The following is a 20,270-nucleotide window of genomic DNA, read 5'->3' on the forward strand; positions in this document are numbered from 1 at the left end:
TAAATGATAATGATTTAAAAACAACTCATGCTACGGTGCTTCGTCTGTGCCGCTGTACTATTCGGCTATCTTTTCAGATCAACATTCGCTTTTGCGGCCTGGCCGAACGCATGGCCTCGAAGGACAACGACTACCACGACAAGAACATCATCATCGGATTGTTTCGGGACCGACCGCCTAGAGGGGCCGGCTCTTGAGCCATCTGACTGTGTCGCGGCACCTCAACGGGCTTTCGCGGCTAGCGACGAAAGTCTTTTTTTTTTGCCAGAGCGTTAAGAGTCGAAGTTGATCTATGCTCCCATAGGCCACGTGGGCCATGATGCTCTCTGCTACGCCATGGCCCCTGGAGATCGACGCGTCTCTCAAGCGTATCCGTCCCGACCTTGCTGCTCTCTCATTAATACTAGCGCCACGAGCAGCCCTCTTTATAATTCATAGCAACAAGGGGGTCCCGCGGGTCACAGTGGCCCGGCCGGTCATGAACAGGGCATGTGCTGCGGCAGGTCGATTCCTGGTTGGATGCAGGGCGCCGACGGCCTTGCATGCACGCTAAGCGGGAGGATTTGTGGAGGTTTTGGTTGGACTGAGACTGGGCTTTTGTAAACACGTCTTAGCGACTCTGTGATGAATGCGTGAGTGATCATTACTACGACTGATATCTATTCGCAATTCTAGTCTCGCTGCTGCAATCGCTGCTGTGCCATCGTAAGAAAAAAGGCCTCTTAGATACTACACACGTTAGGTCGTTAAGCATGTTCGTTCAAGAATTCACCCCATCACCGCTCAAGCGTCGCCCACAAAAGCACCAGCAAAAGCCTCTTCCTCCTCCTCCACCACCACCACGACGAGATGTTCGTCCTTGATTCAACTGAAGCTCTTCGCGATGGCGCTCACGCTCAACGCACCCACCACCAGCGCCAGCAGCACCGCGTTCCCCTCGTACGTCCACGTCAGATACGCCAGCACGCCGAACGCGATCTCGCGTCTGCGCGCCGCGTCCCGACGCGCCCTCCAGTCAGGATTGAGCGGGAACGGCGGGTGCGTCCGCACGTCGTCGTCACTGGCGTCTTTTGCGGGAGGGGCGAGGGGCACGTCGGTGGAGACCTCGAGGGCGAGCGCGACGGGTTGGTGGTCGGACGATGGGAGGAGGGGGAGAGAGGTGTACTTGAGCGGGGAGAAGGAGGGGGATGAAGGAGATGAAGAGGGTTGGGGAGGCGGCGGCAGGAAGAGGATGCGGTCGCACCAGCTGGGCCAGCGGTGCTTGGCCCAGGCCCAGGCCTGGTCGGGAGATGGCGTTGGGTTGGTGGTCGGATCCGGGCGGAGGTGCGTCGAGTACTTGTAGGTGGGTGGGAAGGCGATGTCGAGTTCGGAGAAGCCTTGGAGGATGCGGCCGGCGCGGCGCTCGCGGTTGAGCTGGTCGGTGGCCAGCAGGCGCAAGTAGTGCTGCGGCGAGTCTTCCGGGTGATGCGGCTGCGGGAAGCGGGTGCAGTGGTCGTCCGGGGCTGGGCCTGTATCGTGGGTGCGGAAGTTGAGGTCGCCGGCGAAGAAGATGTGCGACGTCGCGGTGTACAGCCCGCGTAGGGCGGAGGCGGGTCCGGAGGCGTACGAAGGGGATATCAGCGGCTCCTGCTCGCCCTGCTGCGCAACGGCTTCTGATGTTGCAGACTCTATTGCCCTTGCTCCCGCGGTCTTGGAGGCGGCGTGATCTGCGGCGGGCTCGAAGACGAGGTTGCGGACAATGTGTTCCCAGTCTTCCAGGCGGCGCGGCACGCTGTCCTCCATCGGGGCCAGGTGGGCGGCAACGAAGGTCATTTCCACCTCGTCGTCGCTGTCGGCATGCGTTGCAAGCGCCAGGCGCACGCCAACGGCGCCTTTGTGGCCCGTCTCCATGAAGCCGACACCGACGGCTGCGGTCTGCATCCATCTGATGCGGTCGGCGACGTCAGGCTTGGCAAAGACCGCAATGGCCGTCATGCCCACATGGTGCAGGACGACGCTGCGGTAGGCGTGCTCGTCGCCGGCATGCTTCTTGGCGGCGATGCTGACGCTCTTCGCGATGCGATCAAAGTAGGGCGTCAGATACGAGCCGCCCAGGAATGCGTAGGCGACGGGCGACACCTCCTGCAAGCTGCAGACGATGACGTCGGGCAACGGCGCGCGGTTCGGCAGGCCGTCCAGCAGCGTCTGGCCCAGCAGCTGTGGATCAACGAGGGCCCGCGCGAGGTTGAAGGTGACGAGGTAGAGCAGCATTTTTTCTGCGCCTTTCCGCCACCAGGGTCGCGGCGGGTGACGGCGTCAGGGTGGAGCGTAGGATAACAGGGCAGGCCCAGGGCTTCGGTGGAGCTCGAAGTCAGGATCTGCTGAAGGGGCGCGCTAGGCTGCGTTGGTGGAAAGACGTGGCCCCGTCGCGGCGGGAATGCTGGGGCTGGGCGGGGCGCGAGTTTCTGGATCCCTCTGGGGCCCAAGCTCCCGCGTACCCCAGCTTAACGTCACCGTGCTCTGCACATGTGCCAGCTCAAAAACCTCCTTCGTCTCGACCTCCCGCCGGTCTCGGTGACACACCCGCACTCTTCACCGCTGCTACCTTACAAAACCTCGTGTTCTGCGCGAGCCGCTCTCCTTGCCCCCTATTTGCACCTGCTTCCTTCTCCCCAGCTCTGCGTAGCCACTCCACACCAGCTACTCAAGCTCTCCCTTCACCATGTTCCGACCTCAGCTCCTGTCCCGCGCTGCCCGCCGGGCTTCCCCCCTGTCTGCCCAGCATGCAGCTCGTCAGTCCGCTCGCCCGCTGTCGCTGACAGCGCAGCGCTTCGACAAGAAGAACGACGACGTCAAGGCTGCGACAACAGCCGGTGCTCCCGGCGAGTCCGGTGAGCACGAGGGCCAGTTCGCTCGTACCGACGAGAGCGTGCAGTGGAAATACCCTGGCGAGGAGAACCTGCCTTCGTCGCGTCCCGCCCAGGGCCGCGCTGGCTGGCACTTCAAGCGCACTCTCGCCAGCTTCTCCATGGAGGGCCGCACCGCCATTGTCACCGGCGGCGCTCGCGGCCTGGGTCTCGTCATGGCACAGGCGCTCGTCAACAGCGGTGCCAACGTCGCAATTGTCGACATGCACAGTAAGTCGTGCCAATGGCCCCCAATGCACCTTCTGGCGATGCTAACACCGGCGCAGAGGAGGAGGCCGAGAAGTCCGCCAAGAGCCTCATGGATACCTTCCGCAAGGAAAACCACCAGACCGACGTGTAAGTCTTTTGCACCAATTCTTTGCAATGCTGTGATGCCACGTCTATTGCGTGGCTGTCGTGGAGCACTTTTTGGCTCTGGGCCCCTGGGGCGGCTCTGAATCGCCTTAGCTCCTTGCCCGTGTCACCTCCGAGTTCGAACCTTTCCCACGTCTCGTGTTTGGCGTTTGACATTACATGAGCACCACCCGATTGCTGACGAACCCCTGTCATGCAGTGTTCCCACAGTCACGGCACACTATGCCGATGTTTCCAACCCCACGTCTGTCAACGAGTCGATCGCCGAAGTCCTGGTACGCATCTCTCCCGACGCACCGTCACCCTCGTCCCACAATCCTTTGTTTGCAGCTTCCCCAGAATTTGCGTGTCGCATGCAGAGTGCCGACAATGGTTTGCATGCGGAGTGTGGCCAGATCTCATCCCACGCAAATCATTGCTTTGCACTCTGTCCATGACGTAACACTACATTTTGGCCGAGCATCCGATCGTCTATGCGAGATTGGCATTGAGCTCTGGAAACAGTTTGCAAAACAGCGCCTTGTTTCCAGAGCTCCATGTCAGTGGCAAGACGTCGGATGATCACAGAAAGCTGCTACAACCTTTCATCCAATCCCACCTTCCTTCTCGTACAATAATAATGACTTGTGGTATAGGCTCAACACGGAAAGATCGACAACCTGGTCACCAGCGCCGGCTTTACGGAGAACTTCGATGCGATCCACTACCCGCACGACCGCATGCAGAAGCTTTGGGGTGTGAATGTTGATGGAACATACCTCTTCGCAGTCGGCGTTGCGAAGCATCTGATGGAGAGGAAGGCTCCTGGCAGCATTGTCATGATCGGCTCCATGTCTGGCGCCATCGTCAACGTTCCCCAGCCTCAGGCTCCGTACAACGCTGCCAAGGCTGCTGTCCGTCACTTGGCTGCCAGTTTGGCCGTCGAGTGGGCCAGCGCGAACATTCGCGTGAACTCCATCAGCCCCGGCTACATGCTGACCGCTCTGTAAGTGTCCCGTAGCCCATTGTCGGGACATCGATGATTTCTAACAGAGACCCAAGCACGAAGAAGATTCTCGATGAGAACCCCGATCTGAAGAACAAGTGGACGTCGCTCATCCCGCAGGGCAAGATGGGCCAGCCCGAAGATCTCATGGGCGCTGTCACGTTCCTGTCGTCGGATGCGTCCAACTACGTCACTGGTGCTGAGCTCCGCGTCGACGGCGGTTACACCGTGACCTAAGTTATCGGTTCGCGAACGGATGAACCTATAATAGAGGTATCGATGGACACGAGGATTATATTTTTGCTGAGCATGCAGGCTTAGATCAAGTTCTGGTGGAAAGCACTGGAACCACTCGTTGCGTCGGGCCCCCTACACTTGTAACTATAATGCCACCACGAGTACGTGCTAGACTGGCAGTAGCGGGTACTTTTACGGAGATACGATGGGTACTCAAAATTTCGGGTATGATTATGAGTAGGAATTTCCTTATTCAACAAGAACTAGGAGTTGCTGGTTCTGGACAATTATGGCTTTCCTGATCTGAGGCATGTACAAGTGCAATTGCATGTACGGATGATCGTGCGCACAGTAGTGATCCGCCATTGGCACCCTCGTAACGAGGGTGTAAGCTTTCGCCAGCATCGCCGCAGCTTCAGCCGTAATGCACGCCCGGCCGTCGAACTCAGAGGATAGCCATCGCAACGGGGGTATTCTTTACCTAGCGGCGTCATGTCGCGAAATCTCAATGCTTCGCGTTGAAAAGGCACTGCCGCACGCCTCGTCCGGCTCTCAAAAATTCAGATCAAAAAAGGGTTTAGCCGAACGGCGTGCCAGCCGCAAAGATTTCTACCTAGCGTCGGATTTCTCTGCAGGGATCCGGTTCTTTTTTTTTTTTTTTGAGATTGGGATGAAGTCATCCGATCGGTACGTGCCTCTTGATTCTCGCCGACCATCGTGCTGTGAGGTCATAAGCCGCCGCCCCCACACCACGGGTTTATTTCCTTTGATGCTTCCGGCATCTACAATGCGGCTTGGGGCTGCTGTCGTTGTTGACTTTGTCTGGTTGAGTTTGGTGGTTAATGGGCACTGGGTTTGCTTTTGTTGTGGGCAGATGTTTGGGAAAAGAAAGAATGGTAGTGCGTTGACATGAATGGTGGAAAGGTTCTTTTCTTTTCTTTTCCCTTTTTTCCCTCCCTTTGGCCAGCATCTCCGGGGCATATATTTCATGACCCTTTCGTTCCCGCCCTCCTTCTTCTTTCCGTCGTTTCTTGGATGATTGGAGATCAATTGATGATGAGCATGGCGCAGCCACTATTTGCCCGATATATATAAATACAGTGCCAAACCCCCATGGTATGCAAGCCCCAGACCCCCCTCCCCCTCCCATATGCGCCTCAAATGCAACAAGTGTTCTTCTCTCCTCTCTATCGTCATAACCCCCACTCTATATTTCCCAGCCTTCAAACCAAAACCCCTTCTTCTTCATCGTCTTCATCGTCGTCGCCGTCAGCATCGCCCCGGCCTTCCTTCGACGTCTTGGGGCCGCTGCACACGGCGATGAACTCGAGCGGCGCGTCGCCCGTGTTTAGAAACTCGTGCCGCGTCCCTGCCGGCACGACGACGACGTCGCCGGTTTTGATGGGGCGTGCCTCGCTCAAGAGGCCGTGGCCGGAGGTGATGAAGAGGGTTTGGTCGGCGGTGGGGTGGGCGGGGGTGCTGAGGGAGCCGGTGGGGGGGACGGAGGTGGTGGTGAGGGCGCTGTGTTGGGGGAGGTGGTCAGTGGTTGGTTGGTCTGGTAAGAGGGGAAAGACTGCGGCTCTCTTCCTTCCATTTTGTGGGACAATCGAAGAAGATGTATGAAGGTAGATGTAAATTTCCAAAAAAAAAAAAAGAACCTTACCTGTACACCCCCTCATACACCACCTTCCTCGCGCTTCCCTCCCCACCCCCCCCCCCCCCCCCCAACATCCCCGCAAACACCCTCACCCCATCCTCCCCCCGCCTCACCGGCGACCGCTCCCTCGTCGGCGAGCCAACCGGCGACCTGTTCCTCGGCGTGCCGATGGGCGTGCCCACCGGACTCGCCGCCGCCGACGCGGGGCGGGACAGGTTCTTGGGCGACAGCGAGACGTTGCGGCTGGTGTCGACCCACGACGCCTTCTTGGACAGGATGGACGCGGGCGAGCGCGCGGCGGAGCGGTAGGCCGTGTGCGAGGCGATTTTGAGCATGTGCGGGTTGCCGGTGACGTATTTGTTGCTGCTGTCGTTGTTATTGTTGTCGCCGTCGTGGATGTTTATGCGCGGCGATGCGCCGAGGGGCGGTTGGAAGTGCTGCTGTGCGGGCGCGGCGGGCTCGACGTGTGATGACATGTCTGGTTGGTGACTAGTATCCGGTTCTGGACGGAGCTGGTCGCGGTGGATTGGTGTTCAACTCTCGGTGCTGTCGAGATGTCTGACGTCAACAGCAGGCAGGGTGCGCCACCTGGGTGGAAAGGTCGCTAGTGTGTGGGGTAGGAAGAAAGATTCTGGAAATTCGGACGAGATCCAGCAGGGGTGCGGGGGTGGTGGGTCTGTTTGGGTATGCAAGATGGTTGGGGGACGTAGGCAAAGCTGGATGTCGACAGAGGCACGGGGCGAGGTACAGCAATTTGGAGAGTGGACAGGCGCAGGGTAATATACATCTAGTCTCTTCAACGTCTCGGCCAACATTCCGGCACTTCTTCGCACGGCCAAGCGCTAAAGGTCAAGGTACAAGGTAAGAGGAGGGCGTGGTGATGCGCAGCCAAGAGCGTTGTTTCCGGTCGGCGTCATCAGCCGCAGTCCAGGCGGCAGCCGGGGTGCAGACATCACCTCATGCACAGCTTGTGCTCTCCTGATGCAGAGAGGGGAGCGTTTTCCCACCCGTTTGTCCGTAGTTACCCACAAAACCAAAAGCAAACCTCGCCCAATGCACCCAAACACATGCCTCTAAAGCAAACTCCTCGCAGGCTGCGCGCGGATAACCATTCCACGATCATCGGCGCGCGATGAAAATTTGCTGGCGCCGGACTGGTTTTGCGGCTATCGCTGTCCCGGCTCGGCCCGTACGCAGGCAGTTTCAGTCCTGCCCGATTAGGCAACTTCCCTTTCACCGATCGTGCGTCTTGGTCCGCTCCAGCACCACCTCGCCTGACGTGACATTTCCCTTTCTGGTCTTGGCAACATCGTCATCCATCATCTCTTCGCCCTCACTGTCCGCCTCAAGGTCTGCCTCGATTTCCTCGCTCTCCGTGACGTGGTTGTCGCGCCTTTGTGCCGACATTGATTCACCGCCACTCATTTGCCACTCCATGAGCTTGGCGAAAGCTCCGTCGGGGCGCGATGAGAGCTGAGAATAAGTGCCTTCTTCCGCGACATGGCCATCCGAGCTGAGGCAGATGATGCGGTCGGATCGCTTGATCGTAGACAGGCGATGCGCAATGCTGATGGTGGTGTTGTTACCCCTAAGCAACGCCCCAAGAGCTTGGTTGACCAGAGTTTCGGACTCGGCGTCTAGTGCGCTGGTGGCTTCATCCAATATCAGAATGTCAGGCTGCTTGAGAAGGGCTCGTGCGATGGCAATGCGTTGCTTCTGACCCCCGGAGAGCTGCGTGCCCCGTGCGCCAACATGCGTCTCAAGGCCGTCGGGCTGTCAAAATGTCAGTCATCCGAGCCAAACCCGGGAAATGCTCTTCACTTACGAAATCGCTGATGAACTGGCAGTTGGCCTTTCTTGCAGCCGCAACGATCTCCGAGCGTGTTGCATGAGGCTGGCCGTAGGAAATGTTCTCCGCAATCGTTCCAGAGAAGAGGACCGGTTCTTGCCCAACGTAGCCAATCTTGCGGCGAAGCTGCTTGGCATTCATGCCCTTGATATCCTTGCCGTGGATTGTGATCCTGCCCGTGTTGGGCGTGTAGAATCGAAGCAGAAGACTGGCAACAGTCGACTTGCCAGCACCGCTTGGGGCGACGATGGCGACATTGGTACCCTCTGGGATTTCGAAGTTCAGATCCTGGAAAATGGTGACAGCAGGCCGCGTAGGGTAACTGAAAGATACATTCTCAAACCTGATCGGCCCACGTGCCGACTTGACCGGCTGGCCAACAGTTGGGGGGATGGTAGGGTCGCGGTCTTGCAGTTCGAAAAGTCGACTGGCAGCACCAACGCCCTTCATTAGTTCAGAATAGAAGCCAGACAGACCAAACATGCTGGATCCAGCATACGCCGTATACATGAGGAAAGAAGAAAGCTCTCCGATGCTGATGCCGCCTGACTTGACCATACCACCACCGACGTAAAGCACTGCCAGAATCGTGATGTTGCCCATCAATCCGGTGCTTCCGAAGAACGTGGCTGCCACCAACGCTTCTCTCTTGCCGAGCTCGAATATCCTCTTGACCTGGCGATTGTAGCGTCCCACTTCCTGGATCTCACCAGCAAAAGCTTGCGAGGTACGGACGTTGCCAAGTCTTTCCTCAGCGATCTTGGTGAGGGTACCGAGATTCCTTTGGATCTTCCTGCTGATGTTGCGCATGTACCTGCCGAAGAGGAACGCAGCGACAGCGACAGGAGGGAACATGACACCGAGCACAGCAGTAAGCTTCAACGAAACCCATCCCATCATGCCAAGACCAGCAGCCCCGCTCACAAGAGACCGGAGTCCATCCGAGAGGTTCTGAGTGATGCTCTTGCCGACGATGATGCTGTCAGAGCCCAAGCGAGAGATGAGATCTCCCACACGGTTCGCGTCGAAGAATTCGGCATTTTGGATGAAGATCTTGCGATAGAGCTGAGACCTTAACCGCGCGACAATTCTCTCACCGACAATACGGAGGATTATGATCCGTCCGTAGTTGGCGCCGGCTCCGAGCACGAGGACACCGGCAAGAGCCGTGTAGAAGGTCGTGATGTCGAGGTCGAAGGGCAGAGCTTTGCTCTTTTCGTTGGTAGCGATGTCGATGATCTTTCCAATGGAGAACGGAATGGACATGGAAACGGTGGACGAGACCAGGAGGAACAAGAAGGCAAGGCCCAGTGACTTTGATTCGGGCCTGGCGATTTTGACAAGCCTGACGACTTCTTTCATGCCACCAGTCCTGCCTTTGCCGGAACCTTCTCTACTCAGCTTGGCGCTGAGATTGACCTGAGCCGCTTGCGAAGCCTTTTCGGACTTTGTAAAGTCTCGATCTTCCTCGTCCACGTCTTCCTTGTCCACAACGCCCTTATTCTTCATCTCTTCCTGGTACGACTGTCGAGCCTCGGCGAGGACCCTAGAGGTAGCGAAAACTCGAACAGGCGTTGAGAAGCCATTTGCTGGTCTATAAATCGGTTTCACCAAGGCAGCAGCTCGTTGGCAGGCCGGTGACGTTGTCGGGACGAGGGATGCGTGGCGGAAGAAGGGAGAAGGCGTGGACGAGAAATGCCGGCGGGCGGCAACCGGCGGGACGGTCCATTGTGCAATTGGCAGGTCAGCGAAAGGCCTGAGGGACCTCGCGGGGGCTACTGGGGCGCTGAAGGCCCCAGACAAGGCGAAGCGCGACGCGCGCATTGTTCGGCGCATTTCGCGGCTGAGGTGGGAGGGCGAAGACACCTTACCAGCGGCAAGGACGGATGGTGTGGAAGTCGGAAACAGAGCCAGAGGTAGCGACGCGCGTGAACATGATGGTACGCGTACAAATGACGGGGGAGAGCACGTTGCGGGCTCGAGAATTGCGGCAGCCGCAATAGTGGATGGGGTGCGAAGTGATGACAGCACCAGCCGCGCGAAGATGTCTGGCCGGCGGCGGGTCCGCGACAGGGCCCCTGCTTGCCGACGCGCAGGCAGGAAGCGCCGTGGGGTCTACAGAATCGCGCAGAAGCTCAGAGCCGCCCCGCGCCTGCTGCACAACAACTTACCTGTTGCACTCCGGCCGCTTTCTCCCAGTGCACATCTACCCACACACGCCTTGATCCAGCGCCAGCTCCCCCCAGCACCGCCCGGGAGTTCTGTGACGGCATTTCGTCATAGCGAAGCACCCCGCCACCAGCACTTCTCTACCACGGCTCAGCATGCCTATTGACTACAGCAAATGGGTAAGTGCAGCATCGCTTGGGAAGCTGCAGTTTTGCTGCATGCGATCGCATTCCGAGCCTAAAGCTCATGCTTTTGCTCTGCATGTGAAGGCTGTCTCAAAAGTACGACCATGTCTGACAAGAAGCTCTAGGACGCGCTGGAACTCAGCGACGACTCGGACGTCGAAGTGCACCCCAATGTCGATAAACGCTCCTTCATCCGCGCGAAGCAGGAGCAGATCCACATGGAGCGCGCCCAGCGCCGCCACCAGATCACCACCTTGAAGTACGAGCGTATCATCAACGATGGACTCATGGAGCGTATCGACACCCTCCTCACTGCCCTGAAGTCTCACAGAGACACGGCCTCTCCCGAGAACGCCGACCAGCTTGTCTTCCAGTCCATGATGGAGTCTGCCGTCGAGCCGTCGCAAGACCAGCCCCCGCCGCCTCCCGAGGGTGTGCACACACAGATCCAGCACAAGCCGACGTGGTCACAAATGTTGGCCGCCCTGATTGACGAGGTCAAGAAGGAGGTAGACGAGAAGAAGCCCGAGAGCCGCTTCGAGGGCTTCATCACTCAGACGCAAGCGCACCGGGATCGGGTGGCTGACCTGCAGAAGCAGCTCCTGGCCAAGCTTGCCGAGCTGGAGAAGGAGGACAAGAGGCACATTACCAGTGATGACATGCACACGGGCTTCGACTACTCGAACGTAAAGAAGGGTGAGGATGCCTCGTCCGCGTCCAAGCCTGCGCAACAGGGTGAATCGGTCGAGCTCCTCAACCCTGGCCGGCCAGACGTGACCCGCGCCGACACTGGCCAATCTTCTGGTGCTGATGCGGATGTGGAGGATGATGACCCCGATAATGTCCAGGCCAGCCCTGATGCGAAGGAATTCGCTAGGATCAAGATGGACGATTACCGGGCCAGCCTGCAATTCATTTCGGCACACCCCAACATCCTCAAGGAAAGGGACACGGATGGCTTGCTGGTCGAGGCCTTCGACGCGGAGATGGCGGGCAAGCATGCGTATGCGCACCAGTGCGTACATGCAGCGCTGCTCATCCAGTACTGCCGCCAGCTCGGAAAGGACGGCGTGCAGCTTTTCTTCAAACGGTAAGTATCGCAGACGGCTTAGAGGATGCAAACATGTTCTGACAGGAATGCAGCATCACCACCAAAGACCACCAAGCGCGGAAGCTCTTCCGGGATGACGTCGATAACACCTACAGGCGCATCAACACGCGCGCGGCGGAGATTGTCGAGGAGCGCAAGAACAACCCCGAGGCCGAAGGGGTCGAGCAGATCCAGTTGCACGCGGTTGATCCCAACACGACGATCAACATCCGCACGCCTTTGCCCCTGGATGAGTCGAATCCGGAGTCGATGAGCGATGACAACAAGATAGCGCGAACGATTTTCGAGAGCTTCCCGCCGGGTCTGCAGAGGGCTTTGGAGAGCGGCAAGCTTGATGAGGTGAACAAGGTGTTGGCCAAGATGAGCGTGGACGAGGCAGAGCAGGTGGTGGAGCAGCTGGGCAACGGCGGCATGCTCAGCTTGGAAGAGGGTGTGATTGATGCAACGACGGAGGAGGGCCAGGCCAAGGTCAAGGAGATCGAGAAGACGGGGCGTATGCCTGGCGAGGAGGTGGACGAATCGCAGCTGGCGGCAGACCCGGAGTAGACGGCACATTGGCATGCAAAGGGCGTTGGTGGTGTGCGGTGTCAGAGTGGGTTTCCTGCATGGGATAGGACGGGCATTGGCTACTGTATCAACAACAACAGCAGGCAGGATGATAAAATTCATGCGGTATCATGGCTGTGTTCCCTCATTGCGGCGGATGCACGTCTCGTGACAGGGGTCGTGGGGAGAGGGCTAGGTAGGTACAGCAGCGTGGCCACGACAAGGGCCGGCTCAACAGGTCACAGAAGATACATATGAGCCCCACCAAAGTAAAGTACGCTACACACCCTTCCTGGGGGGTTGAGCGCGGTTTGTCGGCGTTCGCGATTCCAAATTTGGTCCGGGTGTTGGAGCCAGCTGCGCATACAGCGCTGGTGCCCGTCTCGGCGAGGCAGATGGTTTCCTTCGACGCGGTTTTGGCAGGGGCGAGATGACGCAGGCGCACTCACTCGTATTGGGGGTGAAGTCATCCTTCGTGCTGACCTCCGCGGTTTCGCCGATCGCAGCACGGGAATGCTCCGCAAGGTCCACGGCGACCTTCTCGGTGTCACAGCCGCTTCTCAGCCCTACATACCAAGCTCCCACCCAGCGCTCGCCGAGCATTCCGTCTTGCCTGCCACGTAGTATGAAGCGTCAGTCAGCGCGCCCTCCGCCCTGACCCCGACGTGCGCGCTGACCCCCGAGCCAGCTAAATGAGCCCCTCCATCCACGACCATGTTCAACCTCTCGAACTTGGTGCAGAAAGCCCAGCAGTTCATTGAGCCGTCGCTCGCCCTCGCCAGCCCGGGCTCCGACCGCCGCCCCTCCAAGGCCGTCCTCTTCCGCCTCCAATTCCGCCTGCCCGAGTCGCAGAACCCCCTCCAGGAGATCGCCGCCGAGCTGACGCTGCCCGGCCACCACACCACCCGCACCAGCACCGACGGCCCTCACCCCGACCGCCACCAGGGCAACCACTATGTCGGCAAGCTCCACCTGAGCGAGCAGTTCCTCTGCTTCTCCACCCAGGGCTCCAGCTTCATCTCCACCGCCAGCCTGAGCGCTAGCTCCGTCTTCACCGGCCAGACCCACGGCGCCGGCCCTGCAGGCAATGGCTTCACAATCCCCCTTTGCGCCGTCCGCCGCGTCGAGCGCCTCCACAGCCAGAGCTACATGTTTGCCCTCGCCATCACAACCATAAATGGCATGGTCGACGCCAACCGCGCGAAGAAGGAGGGCGCCGTGCCGCAGAAGCTCACCATACAGCTGGCCGGAAGCAGGCAGCAGTGCGAGCGCTTTTGCGATGCCCTCAAGCGCGGCCTGCGCGAGGGAGTCAAGGACGTCGAGAACCTCAAGACCGTCGTGCAGACCTGCTACTCCGAGTACCTCCTCTCCGACGACGCCGGCGCAAAGGATGGCGATACCCCTAAACGCCAGCCGCCCGACACCGGCCTGGGAATGCAGTTCAAGTATCCCGGCAACCCGCGGAAGCTGCGCGAGCCAACCAAGATAAGGCTATGGCGGGAGTATCTGCGAGGTATGGCCGTCTCCAAGTTCTGGATCGACGTTGAGCTAACTCGTGGCAGAGAACGGTCGAAACGCAACCCTCATCCGCCAACCCACCTTCCACAAGCTCATCCGTGTCGGTCTACCAAACCGCCTGAGAGGCGAAATCTGGGAACTTACCTCTGGGTCATTCGTTCTCCGCCTACAAAACCCCAAACTCTACGAGGAGACGCTCGCAAAGAACACCGGACGGGAATCGCTTGCTATAGATGAGATTGAAAAGGATCTTAACAGAAGTTTGCCGGAATATCCTGGCTTTCAGAGTAATGAGGGCATCGATCGCCTGAGGCGTGTCTTGACTGCGTACAGCTGGACAAACCTCGAGGTCGGATATTGTCAAGCTATGAACATTGTTGTGGCTGCGCTTCTGATGTATGTGGCTCGCTCGGTGCTGATTGTGTTGACGGGACTGATTTTTGCAGCTACATGTCGGAACCGCAAGCCTTCTTCCTCCTTTCCATACTATGCGACCGCTTACTGCCAGGATACTATTCCACCACCATGTACGGAACCCTACTCGACCAACGAGTCTTCGAATCCCTTGTCGAAAAGACCATGCCTATTCTCTGGGAGCACCTTCAGAAATACGATATTCAACTATCAGTCGTATCCCTCCCCTGGTTCCTTTCCCTTTACATCAACTCGATGCCTTTGATTTTTGCCTTCCGCGTTCTGGATGTCTTCTTCCTAGAGGGCCCTAAGGTTCTGTTCCAGATCGGACTCGCGATTTTGCGCATCAACGGAGAAGAGCTGCTGGATGCTACCGATGATGGTACTTTTATTTCCGTGCTGAAAACTTACTTTGCTCGCCTGGACGAGTCGGCTCATCCCAAGTCGGACAACCCCAAGCTGAGGGCGGTTACGAGGTTCCAAGAGCTCATGGTGATTGCATTCAAGGAATTTGCTGGGATTACACAGAACACTATTTCTGAGCAGCGTGCGAAACACAAGGACGCCGTTCTGGACAATATTGAGAATTTCGCAAAGCGGACTTCCTTACGGAACCTCGGCTCGGAAAGCAAGAAGTTGAGCATGAACGATCTCGGGTTCCTGTACGACCGCTTCTACGGCGTCCTGTACGAACGCCAGCAAAGGGCCCAGCAAGCGAAGCAAGAAGAGGAACGGAAAGAAAGAGCGAGTAAAATGAGAGCCTCTCAACTCATCACTGGCTTCTCGTTCGGGGGTGACGTCGAGAAGGGCAGAGTTGCTCTTGGTCCGAGCCCTACGCAGATGGACTATGATGCGTTCAGGGAGTTCCTTGCAGGTATGTTGAGCACCGTCTCACGAGTCTTCTTCAGTACGTGCTGACATGTAAAGGTATCGCCAAATGGGCTGTCACGGATTCCCCGACACCACCGGGTGAACAAGAGAAGCAAGTGCACTCATACTTTGGAGGTAACCGGCCCAAGGTGAATTCTCAGTGGGGATCTGGTCCCGAGCCCGCGGATCACGAATTTATGCAACGGATCTTCCAAAAGTGGAACAAAGGAGACGAAGAGACACTCAACCTGCAAGACGTCGTTTCCGGATTGGCCGCAGTAAAGGGCAACAAGGACATTATGGCGAATATCCAGTATTTCTTCGAGCTGTACGATGACGATGACGACGGCAGAGTAGACCGCGAGGGTATTTTGAGGATCTCGGAGGCTTTACTGTTCCTGACGAGACGAGGACTGGGCGATGACAGCTCCCCGAAAGCGTCTACAAACGAGCTGGCGCTGGCAGATGATCCTGAAGGAAGGGCCGACGAGTCAATCCTCAACAGTATCTCGGCTTTCATCAGACGCTGCTTCGAATACGCTGATCCTGATCACGAAATTAACAAGAACCAAGGTGTAGCCGACGCAGCCAATGACTTCAGCATTGGCGACGAGGACGACGAAGAGAACTTGCTCGACGTCGACGACGAACCAAAGGCCAAGCCTGTTCCCAAGGAGGAGACGCCGCTCCCAGAGGAGCCCCTCCAGTCACCCAAGCCCGACGCCACATCGGCCAACCTCGCCTTGGACCCAGCCCACCCGCTCCACATCACGCTGCCCACCTTCCGCATGGTCATCCTCGCCGACGAAAACCTCGAGCACTTCTTCGACCGCGCCTTCGCAAACTCGTTCCGCCTCTCGGACGTGCCCACGTCGTCGGGCGCCAACCTCACCACCTTCGCCAACGCCGGCCGCAACCCGTCATCCGCGAGCCCGGCCTCGCCGTCCCTGCCCTCGGTCCCCAGCACCGGCGGCATCGTCCCGCCCGGCAAGGGCCTGCGCGGCATGCTCGACAACATCGTCTCGGACGGCATGCGCGTGGCGGCCGAGGTCAAGCGCCGCATGGACGAGGCGCAGCGCGAGATGGAACGCGCCAACGGCGGCCAGGGCGGCGTCGGCGTCGCGGGCAACAGCAACGGCGGCGGCGGAGGCGGCCGTGGCGGCGTCGACGACGACGACGACGACGAGTACGACGGCAAGCACAGCATCAGCGCCGAGACGCGCAGCCTGCACGAGAGGGACAGGGACCTGCTCGAGGGCGCTGAGACGGAGGACGTCGAGGAGAGGGCCAAGCATGACGACTCGTTGTTGCCGAACTTGATCGATGCGGAGCCGTCGTCGCCCACGGCGGCGGAGGGGAAGGCCGCGAACAGTGAGGCCTTGCAGCCCGGGATGACGACGAGGGAGAGGGCGGAGAGCAGTGCGAGTAGGAATGTTATTGAGTTTGATAGGGGGTCGACGCTATAGGTAGAAGAAGTGTGGGGGGTTTTTCTTTCTCATTGTTCGTTTTTCTGAATCTCGTTGGAGGAGGGAGGGAGGGAAGGAGGGAAGGAGGGAAGGAGGGAAGGAGGGAAGGAGGGCAGGTGAGAAGGCCGGTAGAGGCGGCAATGTGGGTATGCACGTCGATGGAGAAGGAGGGAGGAGGGACGATGGATGGATAATGGCGTTCATTTTTTTTTTCTTCTCTTTAGTTTTTCTTTTCTGTGAACATTTCCTTGGTGTGCCACCATCGTCAGCATCACTGACTCGTCATTCAAGAAACGTGGTTGGTTGGTTGGTCGGTCGGTCAATCAGTTGGTAGTAGTGTTTTTGCCCTTTCACGAGGGGGTGGGGGGATGGGGCTGGCCAGGGTAAGGAGGGCAAAGCGCGGAGAAGTAGTAGACTCGGCTCGCCTTTTTTTTTTTTCTTTTCCCTTTTTTTTCTCTTATCATGTCATTGATTTTTGGTTGTAGTTTAAATGGAAGACCCTTGTTCCGCTGAGGAGAACTGCCTTTTTTTTTTTTTTTTTGCGTCATTGCTTTCTCTCCCTCTCTCTTGTCCGCGCGCCGTTGTTTTGATTGCTTTGGGCGGTTGTTATTAGTACTGGTGATCGCTTGTTCTTTTTCTTTTCTTTTCTTTGGGACCGTTTGTTCTAGATAGATGGAATGATGCCAGTTGATATGAGAAGATTAAGACCGTCCGTCCGTCTTTGGATCCGCGCGCTGTGCTGTAAAGAAGACTTGGCTGGGTGGTGCGGTTGAAGCTTTGCACATACGCAACGTTCCCGTCCAGAAATCGAACCTTCAGGGAACTTGAGGGAACGGATGGTACTTGCGACAATGTTGACAATGGCTTGAGACTGTGTCGCTGATGGTCGCCGTCGCTACCGCTGCCGTTAATAATGCCCATCGTTATTCATCAGGGTCCAAGCTGGCCCGGCTCAGCTGTGGAGATAGTGACGGGAAGGTTTGATGATATTTTTTTGTTTCTGCTGATTCGTACGCTGGCGTTTTGCTTGTGGCGGTGCGCTAGAGAGAAGGAGTATGCTAGCGTTATTTTTCAACGCAGGCTTGTTCCAGCCGGAGGAAGCATGTCCTAAGAACTTACTCTGGGAGTAGTGTGGACCCTTTATGTAGCCTGCTACGGGAGTGCTTCGACTACGTCATAGCGGATCAAAATGCCGATTACCATGATGGACAATGAACATGAGCGGCGCTAGTGCGTTACAAAGAATGTAGATAGTGAGGCAGTATTATTAACTGAATGGTCTATAAACCATGAATTCCGGAGAGACCCTGGACAAGAAGTTAAAAACTTTGGCTAGGGATGGTGCGCAATCGGGGGGGTGGGACTATAAAATGGGTCGGGTAGAAAGAAGGTTTGTAGAGTAAGAGGCTACGTGACTTTTACAGATTATTAATAATGCTAAAAAGGGCACCATTAACAAGCGTACACAGGGGTAAAAACCATATAAATCACTACTAGATATATATATTACGTAATAAGCAGAGTATATCTTGTCTTTTTCTTAACTATTATTATCTAAGCCTTTCGTTCCTTAAACTATAGTATCGCGCTTTAAAATCGCGTTTTGTCCGAATAATGGGTGCTTAGCGGCCCATTTAGGGCTTCACATAGGCTCTATAGATGGGAGGCGGTGGAGCGGGTAAGCCTCCGTTCTCTTCGTCGGCTTTGACGTGTGGGTTCCTATTCATGGTCTCGGGTCAGGATAATCTAAAGAACAATCGACTTCATACTCTGTGTGGGACACTTTACCTCGCAGCCATCGGATTTAGAAAAATCCTGAGTTCCGTTGCAGGGGCTGTTACGATGTTGTTTCCGTGTCCTCTCATGGTCCGATCAAGGATGAGGATGAGCATGATGAGCCCTGCAACTATACCGCTGACGCCAAGCAAAACAAGTACGACTGTAGTCAACGCAAAAACCATGTCGCGGGAGATCTGGGAGCCCGTTTCGACAAGTAGGTGGAGGGCCTTTTCGGCGGAGGGCTGAGTGGTGCAAGTGTGTTGCTGGAGGAGTTGTTGAGGTTAAGGTGTAGGAGAGTGCGCTGTGTAAATATGCTGAGGTTTGACCACAGGGTCACACACGAGCCATGGGCAGAGACTACCTGTGTGAACCAAAAGTGGCATCGCGGTTTCTCGCTCCATGGGCCTTGTCTGTTTCCACCCTTTGGTACCGTGTCGACAAGTGCGGTATGTGAGTTTTGCGTTTAATAGACCCACTACTTCTGGATTGCGGAGGCAGACACGTGCTTTTTTCTTTATTTTCGATTCGACTAAAGCTGAGCCATGGCCTGATTGGGTGATGATGCTGATCGTTAGCGCCGGAGAACTTGGTCTCGTTGCACTAATAAACTTTCGTTGCTAGGCAGCGCCATAGGAGTAGACGCAAGGCTCGCGGACCAAGCCAAGTGCAGGTCTCGGGCCTCAGTCAAATAGGCAGTGCGAACTATCATGCCGTTTCCCAACAAGTGAAGGTCACTGTGAAGGATATCGGTTGATGACCCACGCGTTGGACAAAATAAGTCCGCAGATCGAGTGTGGAAGTGAAGTGTGGAGAATAAGACCGATCAGCTTACATATGGACAACCATACCTATCTTTGGCGTTGAGAAAAGTCATGTCATTCGCGCATCATATACAAGCAGGAAGGGATGACAGGGGACTTCGTGACTCCTCGACCTGGACTGGTCCAAGTCCTCAGCCTCATACCCTACGGCTCCATAAAACTGATAGAGTGAGTCACTGTCCATGATTATCAATTCTATGTTAGCTGTCACAACCTGTACGATCTCCTTGGGCTCCATGGAACGAAATCAAAGAAGGCGTGGTTGTGAGAGTGGATAGGAAGATGCGGGACAAAGCAGTCATCAGCAGGGACTCAGTGATGGCGGAGTTTGAAGCTCAGCCATCCTGAGCAGACAGCAGCGAAAGCCACTGCATAAGAGAGCCAGAGAATTAATGCCAGGGAGCCCCTTCATTTTAACAAGCATTCCCACTCGATCCACAAGTAGGCCAGCGGTGCAGCCAATCAGTCTTCTCCCAATTCACCATGGTCACCACCACCTCCGCCATCGGCGCCTCCGCTTCCCCATCAGCCGCCGAATCCGCCAAAAAACCATGCGCATCTCGGTCACGGCAATCGCCTTCTCGCATCACACGATCATCGACCTTCCATCAGCATCCAGCCGCGTCAATCGCACGTTGATTGAGGCCCGAGCCGATGCATGTGCTAGGCAGACCAAGAGGGCACCGGGGGGGACCCGCATGCACCACACGCGCCGACCAACCACACGCCTCCCGAAATAATCATGCCGCCCAACACCCGTCCGCAACCCACGCGGCCCGCGGCCCGTGGCGGTCATAGCGGCAACAATGCAGCTGCCGGTAACCACATGGGATCTTTCTTGCGGAAAAAATTAAAAAAAGTGACCTCACGTATCAGCAAGGACGAGCAAATTTTTTTCTCCCCTCCTTCGCTTTCGTCTTCCTATGCTCTTTCAAGCTTCTTCGCCGAAACTTCACTTCCGACCCAGCAGCCGCCGTCGTCCGTGTCGACCTCGAAGAAGGCAGCATGGGTAACCTTTAGCCGAGCTCTTCTTTCCCCCCTTCACGCATCCCTCTCTTTGCACGGTGGTGCCGCGGCGTTGGCATCGAGCAACCGCCCTTCACCACCACCATCCCATACCCCCCGCCACCAACACAAGCCACACGCTCCGAACATCCAATAAAACACCACCAAAAGCAAAGAAAAGACTCCCGCCCGACCAGCCACTAACTCAAATTCTCCGAACACGATCATTCTGGACCCGAGAAGGGGGGGATTTTTATTTAGTTTTGACTCGAAGTCCAATTAGACTAGCTGACGCGACCCCGTCGTCGGGCTCGGACATAAGCCCAAGCAAAAGCCCACGCGCGCGTCAGTAGTTCGGCCTCGGCCATCGAAGCAACACGTCCTCTCCCCCCTTCCCC

At 57.0% G+C, this 20,270-nt stretch overlaps 6 protein-coding genes across 6 annotated transcripts; 3 read left to right on the forward strand and 3 right to left on the reverse strand.

Annotated features, from left to right (window-relative positions):
• Positions 1–864: 864 nt before the first annotated feature.
• BKCO1_3900051 (inositol 5-phosphatase) lies at positions 865–2,250 on the reverse strand (the record flags this gene model as incomplete). Its single annotated transcript, XM_020275361.1, has 1 exon — positions 865–2,250. One exon carries the CDS (start codon positions 2,248–2,250, stop codon positions 865–867), a length of 1,386 nt encoding a protein of 461 aa, XP_020128563.1.
• A 451-nt stretch (positions 2,251–2,701) lies between these two features.
• Positions 2,702–4,482, forward strand: BKCO1_3900052 (d-arabinitol dehydrogenase; the record flags this gene model as incomplete). Its single annotated transcript, XM_020275362.1, has 5 exons — positions 2,702–3,116; positions 3,173–3,242; positions 3,460–3,535; positions 3,896–4,245; positions 4,302–4,482. The coding sequence occupies 5 exons, from the start codon at positions 2,702–2,704 to the stop codon at positions 4,480–4,482; spliced, it is 1,092 nt and encodes a 363-aa protein (XP_020128564.1).
• A 1,223-nt stretch (positions 4,483–5,705) lies between these two features.
• On the reverse strand, positions 5,706–6,615 carry BKCO1_3900053 (uncharacterized protein; the record flags this gene model as incomplete). Its single annotated transcript, XM_020275363.1, has 2 exons — positions 5,706–6,003; positions 6,146–6,615. 2 exons carry the CDS (start codon positions 6,613–6,615, stop codon positions 5,706–5,708), a joined length of 768 nt encoding a protein of 255 aa, XP_020128565.1.
• Positions 6,616–7,372: 757 nt separating this feature from the next.
• Positions 7,373–9,812, reverse strand: BKCO1_3900054 (atp-dependent permease mdl1; the record flags this gene model as incomplete). Its single annotated transcript, XM_020275364.1, has 2 exons — positions 7,373–7,912; positions 7,965–9,812. The coding sequence occupies 2 exons, from the start codon at positions 9,810–9,812 to the stop codon at positions 7,373–7,375; spliced, it is 2,388 nt and encodes a 795-aa protein (XP_020128566.1).
• Positions 9,813–10,312: 500 nt separating this feature from the next.
• On the forward strand, positions 10,313–11,999 carry BKCO1_3900055 (hsp90 co-chaperone cdc37; the record flags this gene model as incomplete). Its single annotated transcript, XM_020275365.1, has 3 exons — positions 10,313–10,336; positions 10,468–11,432; positions 11,486–11,999. The coding sequence occupies 3 exons, from the start codon at positions 10,313–10,315 to the stop codon at positions 11,997–11,999; spliced, it is 1,503 nt and encodes a 500-aa protein (XP_020128567.1).
• Positions 12,000–12,713: 714 nt separating this feature from the next.
• Positions 12,714–16,267, forward strand: BKCO1_3900056 (gtpase activating protein; the record flags this gene model as incomplete). The annotated part of the gene is made up of 4 exons (XM_020275366.1): positions 12,714–13,512; positions 13,562–13,913; positions 13,964–14,805; positions 14,859–16,267. The coding sequence occupies 4 exons, from the start codon at positions 12,714–12,716 to the stop codon at positions 16,265–16,267; spliced, it is 3,402 nt and encodes a 1,133-aa protein (XP_020128568.1).
• Positions 16,268–20,270: the final 4,003 nt, after the last annotated feature.

Source organism: Diplodia corticola, assembly GCF_001883845.1.
Source record: "Diplodia corticola strain CBS 112549 chromosome Unknown scaffold39, whole genome shotgun sequence".
NCBI classification, from domain to species: Eukaryota; Fungi; Ascomycota; class Dothideomycetes; order Botryosphaeriales; family Botryosphaeriaceae; genus Diplodia; species Diplodia corticola.